Source organism: Oncorhynchus clarkii, chromosome 23 (assembly GCF_045791955.1).
Source record: "Oncorhynchus clarkii lewisi isolate Uvic-CL-2024 chromosome 23, UVic_Ocla_1.0, whole genome shotgun sequence".
Lineage (NCBI taxonomy): Eukaryota > Metazoa > Chordata > Actinopteri > Salmoniformes > Salmonidae > Oncorhynchus > Oncorhynchus clarkii.
In genome coordinates, this window is record NC_092169.1 from 60,096,376 (window position 1) to 60,113,635 (window position 17,260).

Sequence of the window (17,260 nt, forward strand, 5' to 3'; positions counted from 1 at the left end):
GTTTACCTGAGCCCTGATGGCTCGTGTCTGGTACTGAGCTAGTCTAGAGGTTTACCTGAGCCCCGATGGCTTGTGTCTGGTACCGAGCTAGACTAGAGGTTTACCTGAGCCCTGATGGCTCGTGTCTGGTACCGAGCTAGACTAGAGGTTTACCTGAGCCCTGATGGCTCGTGTCTGGTACTGAGCTAGTCTAGAGGTTTACCTGTTTGTTAGGGAAGGTCCTGATGGCTCGTGTCTGGTACTGAGCTAGACTAGAGGTTTACCTGTTTGTTAGGAAAGGCCCTGATGGCTCGTGTCTGGTATTTCAGACTGGACTCTCTCCTCTGCTGGACGTAGCCCATATTCCTCAGGTCCCAGACCAACACCCTCCTCCCTGCTGTCCCCACTATCAGCCGGTCACCAGCCACAGAGAGGGTGTACACCTTCGTTAAAAGAGACAAAAGACATGAGAACAATCTTAAAATGTGTGTATCACAATCAATTTCTCTCTCAATGTCCGTACGCCTGTAAGTATGTCCATTCTCAACAAAAAACAGACTATTCATTTTTTAAACTTTAAAATCAGAATTGAAATTGAGGTCAATGTCTGCTTTGGTCTTTATGAACAGACATATAAAATCCCAGGACTGTTTCATACAGAGTTTTGATAGCTCCACCTTTTCAGGTTGTGTGAAGGTGCCAGCGTTGCAGGGGGTCCTGGGGTCCCACAGCCTGACTGACCTATCCCAGCTACCTGTTACCATGACGTTGACCTCTGGACAGTATTCCACACAGCGAATGGGGGCGTCGTGTGTCCCAACTATTGTATCTACACACAAGGGAGATAAATATGGACCGTAAAAAAAACACTTCATTTAATAACAGGAAACACACAATTCAGTGGTGATATATTGACAGGCACACCTTGATCTGTATTCAAGTCGTGGGTTTTCAACTGCGTGTCCAAGCCTCCGCTCCAGGCATGTGTAGGGTCCTACAAGAGAAGAGATATCTGACTCAAACGTGTTCCTTGACCGGGGGGGGAGGGAGACACCATTTTGACTACATTGTAACTTTGTTTGTAGAAATGTACTTTTAACAATATTGTCATGTTTCTTCTTCTTGGTGTGTGTGTGTGTAACAGTATAACTTTAGACCGTCCCCTCGCCCCATACCCGGGCTCGAACCAGGGCCCCTCTGCACACATCAACAACAGTCACCCACGAAGCATCGTTACCCATCGTTCCACAAAAGCCGCGGCCCTTTGCAGAGCAAAGGGGAACAACTACTTCAAGGTCTCAGAGCGAGTGACGTCACCGATCGAAATGCTAGTAGCGCGCACCACCGCTAACTAAGCTAGCCATTTCACATCAGTTATACATGTGTCTGTGTGGCAAAGTAGCCAACTCTGCATTTAAAATGGAGTAACTGATTACTATGGAAACGCTTATGACAAATTAAAAACTTGTTTACATAGAAAGCACAATCCAGCACAGGTGCCAGGTGAGAATACTTGATCCTCATGGAGTTTCCTGCCACATCGTAGAGCCGGACAGTACAGTCCCAAGAGGACACTAGAAGGAACTGGCCTGTACTGGGGCTGAACTTCACAGCAGAGATACTGTCCTCTGGTCCCTGGTTCAGTTTGTACTCGTTCGAACCAGTCATCTGCAGGGAGAGAACAGATACCAAAGCTATTAGGCCATACTGGGATTCTGTAGGAGGGTAAGGAGCTTTCCTGTAGAGTAGTTCACCCCTGAAGTAGATGGAGAAAGCCGGGATGGATCTCTTGAAAACCATAACATGACCAGGTATGATGCTTAGCTTGCTAGCTAAGCTGCCATAATTGTGTAGGCGAAATAAACAAACATGCCAACATGTAACGCAACATGACCTGTAAAGTTTGATACACGAGGACGTTACAGTCCTGGAAATTCCAGAACATGAATTGGGTGTGCTGAAAATATAGCAAGTTAGCAAGCTAGTTGGGAGGGTAGGTAGGCTAGCTAATGTAATTAACTAGCTAGTATACTTAACTGGCTAGCTAGTTGATCCGCAGAAGCTAGCCAACTTGGTCTCAACTACTTGCACATTGGCTAACGTTAGCTAATCAGCTGTTTTCTATCGGGTAACATTGGCTAACGTTAGCTAATCAGCTGTTTTCTATCGGGTAACATTGGCTAACATTAACTAATGAGCTGTTTTCTATCGGGTAACATTGGCTAACGTTAGCTACTAGCTAACTAGCAAGCGTGGATGGTGAAAGCTCTCACCGACTAGCCGTTTGCAAGTTAGCTATAGATTGATAATGCGTTAGCTAGATTATTTTGTCAATCAATTAGATTTTTTTTAACTCACCGTTCTTGGTTTACGCTAAAGTATCTCCTTGGGTATAAAATTGGAAGAAAAAAATAACTCGTTTATCTTATAGACTAATGTGTTCGCTTCCTCGTCCCTCTCCGCTGAAGACACTCCGCAGCGGCGTTGCTACACGAGTGAATTGATTGGTCAGAACGAATAACCAACTTTCCCGCCTGGCTCGTGATTCTTTGAAAGTTCTCTTCCGTTGTCGAGTACATGGGTCATGTGATATGGGACATACTTCAAATGACAGGATCTTAAAAACTAGTTTGACAACTCTGTTGTCGTTTTTAGAAGAATTGTTAAATACATTTTAACTATTTGGTTGTAATATCATCACCTCTTGAAGAACATAGTCAGACCTACAAAATGTCAAATTATTCCATTGCGCAAATGTTGTTCTAATCTTTAAAGTTATACAGCAAGTAACTGCTTGCTTTTCACGAACAGTAAACATTAATAATCATGTAATTTCAGATATGTAGGGTAGCCTCACGATATATCTCAATATTGGGCGCCATTAATTTAATATTTGAGAGATATAAAATGAAACTGAACAAATATGACAAGTGTGAGTGGTTTTGGTTAATTTCCCATGTTTTGTGGGCTCTGTCTGTCAAGCAGCAGAATGGCGCATTTGCCATGGTACTTCATGCCCCGTGTACACTAGCACAAGACGCGGCGCGGTGAAACAACGCTTCCCATTCATTTTCAATGGAAGGGGGCGGGGACCTTCGGGCGGTGCGAACACGGCGTGGGAGGCGGTGAAAAATATAAACTTTACCCAAATGTATGCAAATCACCAGCGCGACCGCTGGGCAATGACCAATCATATCGAGTGGCTCCCATGACAAATTTGAAGCAATGCCCAAGGCTGGAGACTTTCTTCAGCAAAGATGGCTGACAAAAATACTAGGATGGAAGTAAATGTGATTATAATGTCATAAAGAATCATGCAAAAAATGTCCAGTTGAGAGGAATATGTTAGTTAATGTAGAGATAAACGATTACGTATATTTTTTTAAAATCATAAAGTTAATTTACAAAAATCGTGATTTAGCAAGCTAGCTGACTAGCAAACATTATCTAGCTAGCTTTATGGGTGTTGTGACAAGAGTATGACATTATAATTCTGGTAGTTTCATGTTTTAGGGACACCTGAAACAACCAGCAAACCAGGCTGTCGTCTTGTGAAACAGTGGATGTAAAGAATCTAGCTAGCTGAAGAATTTACTGCAAATTGAGTGTACAATTTTGTAAGCTTGCCTTGCTTACTTTTGCCATGCAATGCAGATAGATGAAATAACGTAGCTAGCTAACTATTTTCTTGCTTATTGTGGATAACAATACCTGGATGTGTAGCCGATCTGTGTAACAGTATAGCTTCCGTCCTTCTCCTCAACCTGGGCTCGAACCAGGGACCCTCTGCACACATCAACCACAGTCACAAAGCATCTTTACCCATCGCGCCACAAAATCTCAGAGCGAGTTACGTCACCAACTGAAACACTATTAGCGCTCACCACCGCTAACTAGCTAGCCATTTCACATCGGCCACATATTGACCTTAAAACGTTTGGTATACATATTAGTTCAGAACCTAGCTATGAACCTCAGCTATCATAGCCAGTTGTATCATCTTCAAAACAGTCTGAATGACATTAATGAAGCCTATAGATTGAGTAGAATATAATAACTTTGTGCCAAGGATGCAAGTCGTATATACATGTCGTTATTACCGTGCATGAGATCCCCACGTTGTGGCCTGTACATTTAATATATTCACTGATCATGTACTGTAGTTATTACCATGCATGAGATCCACACATTGTAGCCTGTACATTTAATATATTCACTGATCATGTACTGTAGTTATTACCATGCATGAGATCCCCACATTGTGGCCTGTACATTTAATATATTCACTGATCATGTACTCTGCCTTGGTAAATAAATGTGCAGTTCAGGTATGAAAGTCTTTGAGATGGTTTTTCAGTCATATCCAATACCAGGAGTATCAAACTCCAGTCTTTGAATGACGCTGTGTCTACATGTATGTATTACAATTATACACTTCAACAGTGTTTACCTCTCCTGGTCCTGGGACATCAGTGGTTACACATTGTAACTAATGGACTAGAAATTACTACTAATTAACTAGTTAAAGGCTGATTTGTAATTCATATATACAGAAATATATATTTTTAAAACAGTACACTACACTTCTTAATGCATCATGTAAATACTCTAAAACCAGTTCATCTCCTTATCTAATTCCCTTCATCTGCATTGATCTGATAAACACAGGACAGGTGGACTATTTCATCAAACGAGACTTAATTTCAACCAGTAGAGAATGTGAAACGCTTTATTGAAAGAATATCATTTTCCAAGTGTTATAAATACATGCATTATAAATATTATAATTGGAATATTATATTATAAGTTCAATCTTTACTTCAATGCACATCTGTTGTGCGTTATAAAAACAGAGGAAGAAAGAGGAGGTGTCGAGAGAGGTGTAAAAGACAGGAAGGGAAAGAGGTAAGAACATAGGAGCAGGGAAGGCAGCACATGATTAATGAATCACGGTGCTACCCTAATATTCTCTCAGTTCATCACAGTGACATAATAGTGTCTCTCGTCGGCCCGAAGGTTATCTTAAGAGCGGGAGAGGTGGCGATGACGGGACTGGGGGTTGGCATCCTCTCTCACATCAAATCATACCTGCAGACGAGAGACAGATGGAATTAGCATGTTTCAGCCTTGTGTTTTTTATATGTTTTATTTTAGCACTCAAGTCATCATAATAAGAAGGTGAAATGCAAAACTGACCTGGGATCATTAACTCTGGGACTACTACATCTCTTTAGTAATACTTCCTGTATAATATAAACTGACCTGGGATCATTAACTCTGGGACTACTACATCTCTTTAGTAATACTTCCTGTATAATATAAACTGACCTGGGATCATTAACTCTGGGACTACTGCATCTCTTTAATAATACTTCCTGTATAATATAAACTGACCTGGGATCATTAACTCTGGGACTACTACATCTCTTTAATAATACTTCCTGTATAATATAAACTGACCTGGGATCATTAACTCTGGGACTACTACATCTCTTTAATAATACTTCCTGTATAATATAAACTGACCTGGGATCATTAACTCTGGGACTACTACATCTCTTTAATAATACTTCCTGTATAATATAAACTGACCTGGGATCATTAACTCTGGGACTACTGAATCTCTATCTGTATTTCAATGTAAAGCATCTCTTTAATAAGACTTCCTGTATAATATAAACGGACCTGGGATCATTAACTCTGGGACTACTACATCTCTTTAATAATACTTCCTGTATAATATAAACTGACCTGGGATCATTAACTCTGGGACTACTGCATCTCTTTAATAATACTTCCTGTTTAATATAAACTGACCTGGGATCATTAACTCTGGGACTACTACATCTCTTTAATAATACTTCCTGTATAATATAAACTGACCTGGGATCATTAACTCTGGGACTACTACATCTCTTTAATAATACTTCCTGTATAATATAAACTGACCTGGGATCATTAACTCTGGGACTACTACATCTCTTTAATAATACTTCCTGTATAATATAAACTGACCTGGGATCATTAACTCTGGGACTACTGCATCTCTTTAATAATACTTCCTGTTTAATATAAACTGACCTGGGATCATTAACTCTGGGACTACTACATCTCTTTAATAATACTTCCTGTATAATATAAACTGACCTGGGATCATTAACTCTGGGACTACTACATCTCTTTAATAATACTTCCTGTATAATATAAACTGACCTGGGATCATTAACTCTGGGACTACTACATCTCTTTAATAATACTTCCTGTATAATATAAACTGACCTGGGATCATTAACTCTGGGACGACTACATCTCTATCTGTATTTCAATGTAAAAGCATCTCTTTCATAATACTTCCCTGTTGTCCTGACCAAGTGACCTCTCACCTCTGATCATGCTGTGCCCTCTCTGTCAGCCAGTTCAGATGCGCGAGGGGTTCACCGACACAGCTGATATAACCTAGATGATTTAAGGAAAAGAAGGATGAAGTGAAGGAGAGAGATTGAGAAAATAAGGTAGTTAAAGTGACGGTGTTCAACAGGAATCTGTGTGGGGCCTCACCTGGTGTCCACACCACACGAAGGGGCTGCAGAGTACTTCAAAACATGTACAGACACACAAGGACAAACAATATAGTGTAGTTCTAGAAATAATGAAGTGTCTTCCTATTCTCAATGGTTGGCCCTCTTGTATGTTCTTTGAAGGTGGAAGGAGCCACAGTTATACACCTGAGCCTGCTCACTGCTCAACACAATCCATCAATCAGATTGATACATAGGGGGTCTAATTGTTCTACATAGTTTCAATATGGGTGACTTAAAATAGCCTGTTCTGTTTTACAGACATCACAACCTTACCTGAGAAGTAGAAATCAAAGGGCGAGAAACTGGGAATTGAATAACTGCATTTGACATAGTTAAGTAAATGGAAGAATACTCTTATTGTAATGTGAATGGCTCTGTAAAGAGCCTTTGGTTGTGCATAGTGTAGTCTATTGTGTTGCCAGGGAACAGCACCCTCTTCGAAGAAGTAGGAGATTGAAAATCTCCCACACATGGATTGCCTCTCTTGCTGCGTTGTTGGACCCCATCCTTGAAACATCCTGCAGAGCAGCAGACTCCTCCTCTGGGACAGAGCGGTGAGCTGCAGATCCCCTCCTGGTCCTCGTGTCCATCCTCATGAAGTTACGCAGGACGCAGGTAGCCTTCACACACCTGAATTCCCCCAGGAGGCAGTCCCAGAAGGCCCTGGTCTCCCAACCTTGCAGTGCCCCACTCGGTAACTATAGGAAATCGTTTTGAAGGACTCTCCAGTTACAAGGAATCTGTAGGAATTTGGAAGATATTGTAATTATTAGACTTTAACATCACCAGGTCATTTCGGATTACTAAAGTATAATATCGCTGATAACAAATCATGATAACATTGGATAGATGCATGTACACACACATGTGCTTGTGACAACAGCAGGATCATATCAAGGATAGCATCACAAATGAATACATAAATAACACCTGAAGATGATGAGTTGATGATTTGAATCAGCTGGCAAAAACAACAATGTGCCCCTCTTTGAGTCCCCAGGACCAGGACTGAGAGCCACTGCTCTTCACTGAGACCTCTTCATCTGCAGACAGGCTTTCACCGCTCTCTGTTATCTGAGTACAGAAAACCTCACAAGATGCAGACTTCATTATACTCAAATTAGACCGCACTTTAATATTATGTTACTATTATCTCCGTCCTCACTTCCAAGGGACAGGAACTAGACAAAAGTACCTGCCCTATCCAGAATAGCCTACTCTCTCACTTTGACATTTGGGGCTGCTATCCTGTCATCCTCCTCTATAGCTGTTAGCTAGCTACCTACAAATGCATTTAGAGATTTTTTGTTTACAGTGACAAATGCATCAAGATAGCTAGCGAATATGAAGTTAGGTAGCTGGTGATATTTAATTCACTTAGCTAGCTATCTATACAGTATGTAAAGTTGCCTAGATAGTTAGCTAGCCATGTTAGCAGCTCGTTTGAGTAAGCCTGCACTGTAGCTAGTTAGCTAATACTACATTGTTTTGTTTGTACATTTTCAAAATATATTTACCTACTTGAATAGGTTCTCCCAGCCATGTGGACGATTGGAAACAGGGCAGCAAAGTTTGTTTTGTCACCAGAGCGGTTTAGAGCGTATTACTATTTACACATTTAATATCTAGACCTTCATACAAACTTGCTGTGCTGGATTTTTGACCCACTATCAAACTGTGCTGCTATATGCTGCCAGCACACCAACAAGCGAGCCTCTCTCTGCGGCCTAACCAGACACGGTAATGTACCGTCTAACCAGAACACGGTAATGTACAGTCTAACCAGAACACGGTAATGTACCGCCTAACCAGAACACGGTAATGTACCATCTAACCAGAACACGGTAATGTACCGTCTAACCAGAACACGGTAATGTACCGTCTAACCAGAACACGGTAATGTACCGTCTAACCAGAACACGGTAATGTACCGTCTAACCAGAACACGGTAATGTACCGCCTAACCAGAACACGGTAATGTACCGTCTAACCAGAACACGGTAATGTACCGTCTAACCAGAACACGGTAATGTACCGTCTAACCAGAACACGGTAATGTACCGTCTAACCAGAACACGGTAATGTACCGCCTAACCAGAACACGGTAATGTACCGTCTAACCAGAACACGGTAATGTACCGTCTAACCAGAACACGGTAATGTACCGTCTAACCAGAACACGGTAATGTACCGTCTAACCAGAACACGGTAATGTCCTGCTTGCTAGTGAAAACGAGCCGTATTAACTGATTATGTTTACTTTGCAAGATACCGGTAGAAACAGTTGGCTAAACATATCAGTACAGTTGGTTAAACATATAACGTAAGTTAACCCTGTGTCATTTTTTTCTCCAACCAATGATGATCCCCAATGTAGGCCAACCTAGCGAAGTCAGCTAACATGATCCCCAATGTAGGCCAACCTAGCGAAGTCAGCTAACATGATCCCCAATGTAGGCCAAACTAGCGAAGTCAGCTAACATGATCCCCAATGTAGGCCAACCTAGCGAAGTCAGCTAACATGATCCCCAATGTAGACCAACCTAGCAAAGTCAGCTAACATGATCCCCAATGTAGGCCTACCTAGCGAAGTCAGCTAACATGATCCCCAATGTAGGCCAACCTAGCGAAGTCAGCTAACATGATCCCCAATGTAGGCCTACCTAGCGAAGTCAGCTAACATGATCCCCAATGTAGGCCAACCTAGCGAAGTCAGCTAACATGACCCCCAATGTAGGCCAACCTAGCGAAGTCAGCTAACATGACCCCCAATGTAGACCAACCTAGCGAAGTCAGCTAACATGATCCCCAATGTAGGCCAACCTAGCGAAGTCAGCTAACATGACCCCCAATGTAGGCCAACCTAGCGAAGTCAGCTAACATGATCCCCAATGTAGGCCAACCTAGCGAAGTCAGCTAACATGATCCCCAATTCAATATTGTTTAGTGTTTCATTAGGATTTCTGCTGACAGACAGGCTGTATTGATTGATTGATGGATCACATCAAATTGGCTAGCTAGCTAATAACAGATCATGTCAATTTGTTTTATTTTATTTAATATTTATTTAACTAGGAAAGTCAGTTAAGAACAAATTCTTATTTACAATGAAGACCTACCAAAAGACAAAAGGCCTCCGGCAGGACGGGGCTGGGATTAAAAATAAATTAAATAAAAATATAGGACAAAACACACATCATGACAAGAGAGACAACACTACTTAAAGAGAGACCTAAGACAACAATATAGCATGGCAGCAACACATGACAACAGAGCATGGCAGCAACACATGACAACAGCATGGTAGCAACACAACATGGTAGTGGCACAAAAGGGCAAGAAGGTAGACACAACAATACATCACGTGAAGCAGCCACAACTGTCAGTAAGAGTGTTCATGATTGAGTCTTTGAATGAAGAGATGGAGATAAAACGGTCCAGTTTGAGTGCGTATTGCAGCTCGTTCCAGTTGCGAGCTGCAGCGAACTGAATAGAGGAGCGACCCAGGGATGTGTGTGCTTTGGGGACCTTTAATAGAATGACTGGCAGAACGGGAGTTAACAAGCGAACTTTCAGGGAATAAACTAGATGGCTATATCCTAATATTGTTTGATTTGCTTTCCATCTATATTGGTAATGACAGGAGTCCGACAACTTTACCAGGACGAGGACTTGTCGATGTTAAGCTTTTTACAAAAGCCTAATCTCTGATGAAGAAAGTTGAATGATGTTGTTTGCTCGCTACATGTCAAATGGATATGTGCCTTCACCTATCTTAAATGACACGATCATTGATGTTTACTGATCGCGAAAAGCATGCAGTTACTTGTTGTATGATAGAGCTAAATGTGCGCAATTGTTTTGTATGGAATAATCGGGAAGTGTGCAGTTCTGACTATCCTCAATAGGTGATGATATTAAAACCAAATAGATATAACATGTATTTCACAATCCCTTGAAAATGGCACGTGGTTGTCAATGATTTTAGCGGAGCTGGGGGGCCCCTTGGCCCCCTAACAGCCAAATCGAACGTATTGTGACGTTTTATTTAAAACGAACTATATGCGCATTTTCTCATCAGATAAGTGTTTCCATCAAACTGACTTTTTGCCTGAGGATATTTAATGTGAAGGAGCATCAAGCGAATCACCTTGCACATTCACCATCCTGTGAAGTTCATCATAATGTATTTAATCTGCAGCCTCATAAACTGCATGCTTTCCTGAGTCAAAATGGGAGGACCACACTGCATATTGCGTGACTCCCAAGTTCACATCGATACAATGTTTATTATATCAATATTTGCGCATTAAAGGCATTTCCACCGCTATTTCTCATCATAATTCATTTTACCGACACAAAAAGATTCCACCATGTCGAATGAATTAACACATTTTCTGTCGGCATTTATACAAATTTACCGGCATTTCATGTTTGCGTCTGCCCGCTCGTGACATTTTTCGTGCGTCAAGTAAATCATCCAGCATGAAATGGCCCACACACACATTTTCAATGTAACATTTTCTCACGTTTGCGACTTTTGTTATGAAATGTGTAACTCATAAAAACTGTATTGTTTCCTGATAGGACGGGACTGAATGACGTGACCTACCGGTATAACCTTATTTGAGGAAAATAGGTTCTGGATAGAACCATAAAGGGATATATGTGCTTGCTTCATATATGGCCCCGATTAAGGTTCTATATAGAACCGAAATTGGTTACAAAACCCTGTATGGAATCCCATATAGAACACTATATGGAACCCAAGGGTTCTCTATATAGAACCAATGTTGGTTAAGTGAAGAAGAACCCCTGCGAGGGTGCCATACAGTATGTGAAGCAAACAATATAAACCTTTTTGTTTCGATCCAGAACCTTTTTTTCTTCTTCTAAGAATCGAGAGAAGAAAATACACTGGGAGGCAGCGGAAGGATATGTAGACATTGTTTTGAAAGGTTATTTATGATTCGGTGTGTTGTAATAAAATAGGCCTATGGCACAGCCTAATAATGGCAATATAAATAGTTTGTAATTTAATAAATTAGACTACAAAAATGCTATCTGGCAATCATTCTATTCAATTTTATTATAAAAATTGTACAAAGGTAAAGCTTGCATGTTGCTCCCGGGATAACATAGAGGTGTAGGGAAAGTCATTGATCCAGGGACAGGAATCCGTAGCCGGAAATTCTCTTTGAAGAAGAACGGCATCCCAACCAGAGTTTGTGCGGTTGACGCGTGAGCCATGTTCGCCGCTTCTATCTCCGCAGAGAGCAGACGTTTCCACTTGTTCCTCCGATTCTGGAACCAAGTTTTCACCTGTATCTCTGTCAACTGGAGACTGGAGGCGAGACTAGCTCGTTCTGTACTGCTAAGGTAACGTTTCAGGTCAAACGTCGATTCCAGTTGGTAAACCTGACTCCGCGAGAATACGGTCCGAGACTTCTTTCTGGACGAGTTGGATGTTACGTCGTCGTCAATATGACCCTTTTCTTCTGAAATAGCAGGTGATGTTCGGTTGTAGTATCTCTGGTCACCTTCTTTATAATCATGAAAAAGTTGATGTCTCTTCACCATCTCTTGCCCCAGAATAAGTCTGTTTTGGTCACCTAAAATAATGCAAACACGGTAATCAATCCAAATGTTTATTTAAAAAAAAAAAAAACGTGGCTATCTTGTTATTGTGTTAAAAACACAGCATCATTTAAAAATCAATCAAGTCACTTTTTTCTTCTTCGATCAAGAAGTTTAAAATAATATTTTTTTCATCAGTAGCCGAAAAATCTCGAATTAGACTTCTACTAAACAAAGACAAAACAATTGCTGTAGCCTGTCATTCTTTATCATCATATCTTACATCGTGCAATGGTAATAATAATGGTTATAGGTTTAATATAATGTGTCATTGTTATCAGAATGACAATCAAGTAGGCTACCCCAAAAAAGAAAACACAATTTATAAAGCATTTTCACTTACTTAGACAAGAAAGTGTGAGATCGTTGAGGTCATTGCGTGGTTTCTTTCCTCCGGGTAAAGGGTAGAAGTCTGTAGAATCCTCCCCGCCGCTGAATCCTTCTGAAGACACGGAGCGCATGCGTTGTCTCTGCAGCAGCCCTGCGTCGGAACTAGAATTACAACTGTCCTTGTGCGCGTCCTCGGACACAGTTCCAAGAATTGACTGAATAGTAAAATTGGAAACTGAGGTAAATGATACTTTACTGCCACTGTCTTCAGATTTCTTCATTCTGATAAACATTTAGAACCTTTAACATTCAGGCAATAAATGTGGAACCCGTTGGATATTTTTTCAGAAGCGGGTTTGTTCTCCTTCTGCAAAGTTATGTCTGAATTCCCCGAGTACCATCACTCCCATACAACGTTCAGTTACTTTGTTTGCGCGTAGGTAGGATTCTCATGGACCAATCACAAGCTGGGAAGAGACCCGGTCATTTTAAACCGTGCTGGAGAGAGACACACGCACCAAAGCGCTCCCCAACCCAACTCAGTCTGCACCAAATTAATGCTATGCACACCTGACGTTTACCCAAAGTTCCACAGTCAATATTTGAATATTACAAATGAAAATGCCCTTCAAGATCAAATGTTGTAGACATATAGCTCTATTTTGAATTTCCACTATTCCGTGCTGTATTATAGCCACTAATTGGAGATTAATTATTGTTTGTTACAAATTAGTGAGCTGATTTCGTTGTACTTATTCCTTACAGAGATGTGAATCCAAGCCTTAATCCTCTCAGACGGATTCGGAAAGGCCAATGTGCGCCTAGTTTCTGTCTGAAAATTGGCCTTTGGCGATTTCACCATTCTGTTCTTGAAAATACCACAATAAATTAAATATAATTTATTTTGTGAAGACATCTCTTCATCTTTAGTCCTATCTATATATAGCCTATGGGCCAAATTCAAGAAATGATTGAAATATGTGTTTTGATATCAGTAATGTTGACATCATTTATTGTTTGGTCCAGAGTCATATCCCACTGAGCACACTGGCTGAATCAACGTTGTTTCCACGCCATTTCAACGAAATTACGTTGAACCAACGAGGAATAGACGTATGTGCCCAGTAGGATATCTCTGGGACGAGTCATCCACTGACAACATAAAAATATAATTAGCTAAAAATCTATTATATAATATTATTTTATTCATTAAATGCGTGCTATGCTTTTGTTGTCTGTAAGTTAAAGCCTTCAAATTGTCTTGATGAATTCCAAATCCCTTAAAATGAATGAATAAAATGTTTCGCCAAAGGAGCGCTATATAATCTGATGCAAGGACTGTGTTTGATACGAAACATACATCCAAAGTCCCACGTTTTATTAAAGGTATAGATGAAAACATGTATGTTTCTAAATACACTCGGTGTAGTCGGGAACGTATTTCACGATTTATTCAGCAATGTAAAAAAAAAAAAAAAAAATCTCCATGTTTTGGCCATTTATGTGAAACTCTTATCACGGAATTAAAAGAAAAAAATTACATTTCGCGTTAACAGCAAGTAAAAGTTTGCGATAACATTGTGAGACGTATAGCCTATGATTTTCCATACTTAAAGAACATATGATTTGTCCTCTCTGTCTTGCGCTATAAAACGATATAGGTCAAAGTAGTAGTTATTTTTCAGCTGTGAGCCATTATACCGTGTACGTGAAGCGAACAGTAGAACTATATAACTATTACACATAAACGGCTATACATGATGAAATATTAACTTTACTTAGGATTTGTTTTAATCTCACACAAAACATCGATGTAATTCATTCATTGTAAAATGTCGTAGGCTACATGGAGACACAGACCTATACGTTTCCACCCTGTTTAAAAACATATATAAAAACTCATCAGTTAAATCAAAGCAATATCAATACCAAATGTTCAGATTACATTGGACGCACAACAATTTAATATGAAATTATTTGATTAGGAGGAAATATTTCAGTTTTGGACACGGGAATACAAATAATAATTATAATAAATACAACATTTGTCATAATAGACCTGTACAATATACAAAGCCTTTTAACCAACACCAACTATTATCATAGATTAAAAATAAATACAAATAGGCCTAATAATGTTTGTAATACATAAATTACAATACAGAAATATCAACACAATAAACGAGTCTCTCAAACTGGTCTCAGCAGCGGCACGGATGTGACTAGTGGATGTGAATAGTACATTTGATGAGGGAATGTTAGTAGAGACTGACTGACTGACACGTTCCCAGCGCTGCCCGTTTCTGAGCCGGTGTTCTCGTGGTACAATATGGGAACGCGGACTATCCTCTGGGCCGCGGCGTGGCTCAGATTGGCCGCTTCGAGTTCCGCGGCCAACTGTCGTTTCCACTTGTTCCTTCTGTTCTGGAACCAGATTTTCACCTGGGTCTCTGTGAGGTGTAGGGATGCCGCCAGGCCTGCCCGTTCCGAGCTACTGAGGTACCGTTTCATATCGAACGTTGACTCCAACCGAAATACCTGACTCCTTGAAAAGACTGTCCGCGTTTTCTTTTTCCGACACGTTTTTTTATCCGAGTTCTCGTCTTTAATTTTCCTCCAGTCATCCACCAACTCTACTTCCTTCTTTGGTTCATCCCCATCGCTCTCCTCCAGAACGACATCATCAGTACTTATGTTTTTGTCGTCCTCTTGGTCGGGTGATTTTCGCAGCAGCTCCGGTGTGTCTCGGTCCCCGCCTGTTGACGGTGTGTCTCTCACGATGGCCTTCTCAAACCCTAAACGAAATAAACGACAATGTTTATCAATCAGGGAAAACATTAATGCAACCATAAAATAAACATAAATTACTTTTTTTTTTTAAACCACTATAGTTAACAATTTGATTATACTCATCCAAGTACATTTTCTTAAAAGGACCCGAATCGCCTGGTGAGTCAAATTGAGGCAGTAGGCCTAATTGTTTGGGGACATTTTGCAATATTGGACTGAAGATTCATGACAATTTGAAGGTTACTTAAGACATAGTTCACCTATACATCCATGTGTAACTAACTCTGTGTTGTTGTTTGTGTCGAACTGCTTTCCTTTATCTTGGCCAGGTCGCAGTTGTAAATGAGAACTTGTTCTCAACTAACCTACCTGGTTAAGTAAAGGTTAAATATATATATATATTTTTAAACATTTACTAATAATTAGTCTGACTATTATTCCAACTGAGGAGTATTGCGAATAGCAAGTATTATAGCAGCATAATTGATTAAACAAATATGTTGTAGTCTTATTTAATCCGTTATAACCAAAACATTATTTGAGGTATTCTAATGAGCTAAATGTATAATCAGAACCGATTGAATGTATGGTAGTAATCTACCTCCGGTCCTGTAGAGATGGTGTCCCGATGTGCCAAGCGCGTAGGGATACCACCACGCCGACGGTCGTTCCAAATAGTGCGCCGGTAATCCAAATCTCTGGGCTGGGATGTCAAAACTAGGAAAAGTTAAATCACCGATCCGGGAGAGAGAGAAACCTCCTTCCAATAGTCCTTTGGTGGTGGCAAGCAGCGTCTTCGGTTTGGAAGGTTTACTGTCGAAGTTGAGCAGGTTCTTGATAGAGAAAGGTGAGTCTTTAGCGGGCGGACGGGTCTCCTGTGCCGTCTCTGCCTTCGCTTGTGAATGTTTATTGTCCATTTGAATGACTCACAGTAAACAAACGTCAAGAGAAATAGTTGAAGATATTGTTGCTTTATTCCGGTTACCCAAACGTGGCGTTTCAGTAAAACATAGGCCTATTTTTTTGAATGCTTTGAGAATAAATAATTATTTTTTATTTTTTTAAAGTGCGAAATTGTATGCACTCACTTCTGTAAATCACTCTGGATAAGAGCATCTGCTAAATGACTCGAATTTAAATGTAAAATGTAGCATAAATCTTGAGGCAGGTCTGTCCTGGAATGATCGCAGCAATGATAAATGGCACAATGATCAATGCGTCAGACTTGCACCGCATTCTACTAACGATTACATAAAACGGTTAAATGCGCGCAGTCCTGGGCGATTGGGCATGTAGGCTACAATGGCAAATGGGATTTGAGATGAAACTGGAGAGCAGTGGAAGGGAGGGGACAGGAGGACAAGAATAGGTAGGGTAGGCCTACGGGGAAGAAGAGAAGTGCAGAGGAAGGGAGGGAGGGGACAGGAGCAGGGTAGTAGGTAGGGTAGGCCTGCTAGGCGGGATCCTTGGGACATCCCCCATTGACATTTAAAATGGTTAGGGTTGGGCTTAAGTATAGGGTTTAGGGTTGGGCATAAGTATAGGGTTTAGGGTAGGAACGTCCCAAGGATCTATTTTTGCACTGACCGACAAGTCCACCCAGACTGTGTGACCCCCCCCTCCAGGCTGAATGGGATGGGCGTGTTTTCGGCCATGAAGTCCAATTAGAAAGCAAAATGGAAGTAGATGGGTAATGCACTCAGACGTTACTAACAATTACTTACTGTCAAACAGGCATTTAATAAGTAAACACATTTCCTAATTGGTTGTAATGACAGGTCTACTCATTAGCAGTGCATGTACAACATGAATAGGGAGAAACTGTTAAGTCATTGTTGATGGGTGAGGGGGGCTGTTTTACTAGATGCTGACAGTTAATTAAACACTAAATGGGGTGCTTTTACCTGCATTATCACCTGCGGGTGCCACATGCTGTCTGAATG

At 40.7% G+C, this 17,260-nt stretch overlaps 3 protein-coding genes across 5 annotated transcripts in view; all 3 read right to left on the reverse strand.

Annotated features, from left to right (window-relative positions):
• The window catches only part of LOC139381896 (BUB3 mitotic checkpoint protein), a 6,455-nt gene extending 3,975 nt beyond the window's left edge, over nucleotides 1–2,480 (reverse strand). For all 3 annotated transcript variants that reach the window (XR_011628595.1, XR_011628594.1, XM_071125750.1), the window contains exons 1-5: nucleotides 2,338–2,480; nucleotides 1,453–1,647; nucleotides 904–973; nucleotides 657–808; nucleotides 264–422 (exon numbers count right to left, since the gene is read on the reverse strand). Coding sequence is in view for 1 of the 3 variants with exons in the window: in XM_071125750.1 (XP_070981851.1) it covers nucleotides 264–422; nucleotides 657–808; nucleotides 904–973; nucleotides 1,453–1,647 (576 nt within the window). In the remaining 2 variants the exon portion in view is untranslated. The remainder of the gene's footprint in view (nucleotides 1–263; nucleotides 423–656; nucleotides 809–903; nucleotides 974–1,452; nucleotides 1,648–2,337) is intronic.
• A 9,156-nt stretch (nucleotides 2,481–11,636) lies between these two features.
• LOC139381923 (homeobox protein HMX2-like) lies at nucleotides 11,637–12,820 on the reverse strand. Its single transcript, XM_071125785.1, has 2 exons — nucleotides 12,541–12,820; nucleotides 11,637–12,172 (listed from the first exon to the last, which is right to left on the reverse strand). Exons 1-2 carry the CDS (start codon nucleotides 12,818–12,820, stop codon nucleotides 11,637–11,639), a joined length of 816 nt encoding a protein of 271 aa, XP_070981886.1.
• Nucleotides 12,821–14,717: 1,897 nt separating this feature from the next.
• Nucleotides 14,718–16,234, reverse strand: LOC139381786 (H6 family homeobox 3b). The gene is made up of 2 exons (XM_071125544.1): nucleotides 15,919–16,234; nucleotides 14,718–15,322 (listed from the first exon to the last, which is right to left on the reverse strand). The coding sequence occupies exons 1-2, from the start codon at nucleotides 16,232–16,234 to the stop codon at nucleotides 14,718–14,720; spliced, it is 921 nt and encodes a 306-aa protein (XP_070981645.1).
• Nucleotides 16,235–17,260: the final 1,026 nt, after the last annotated feature.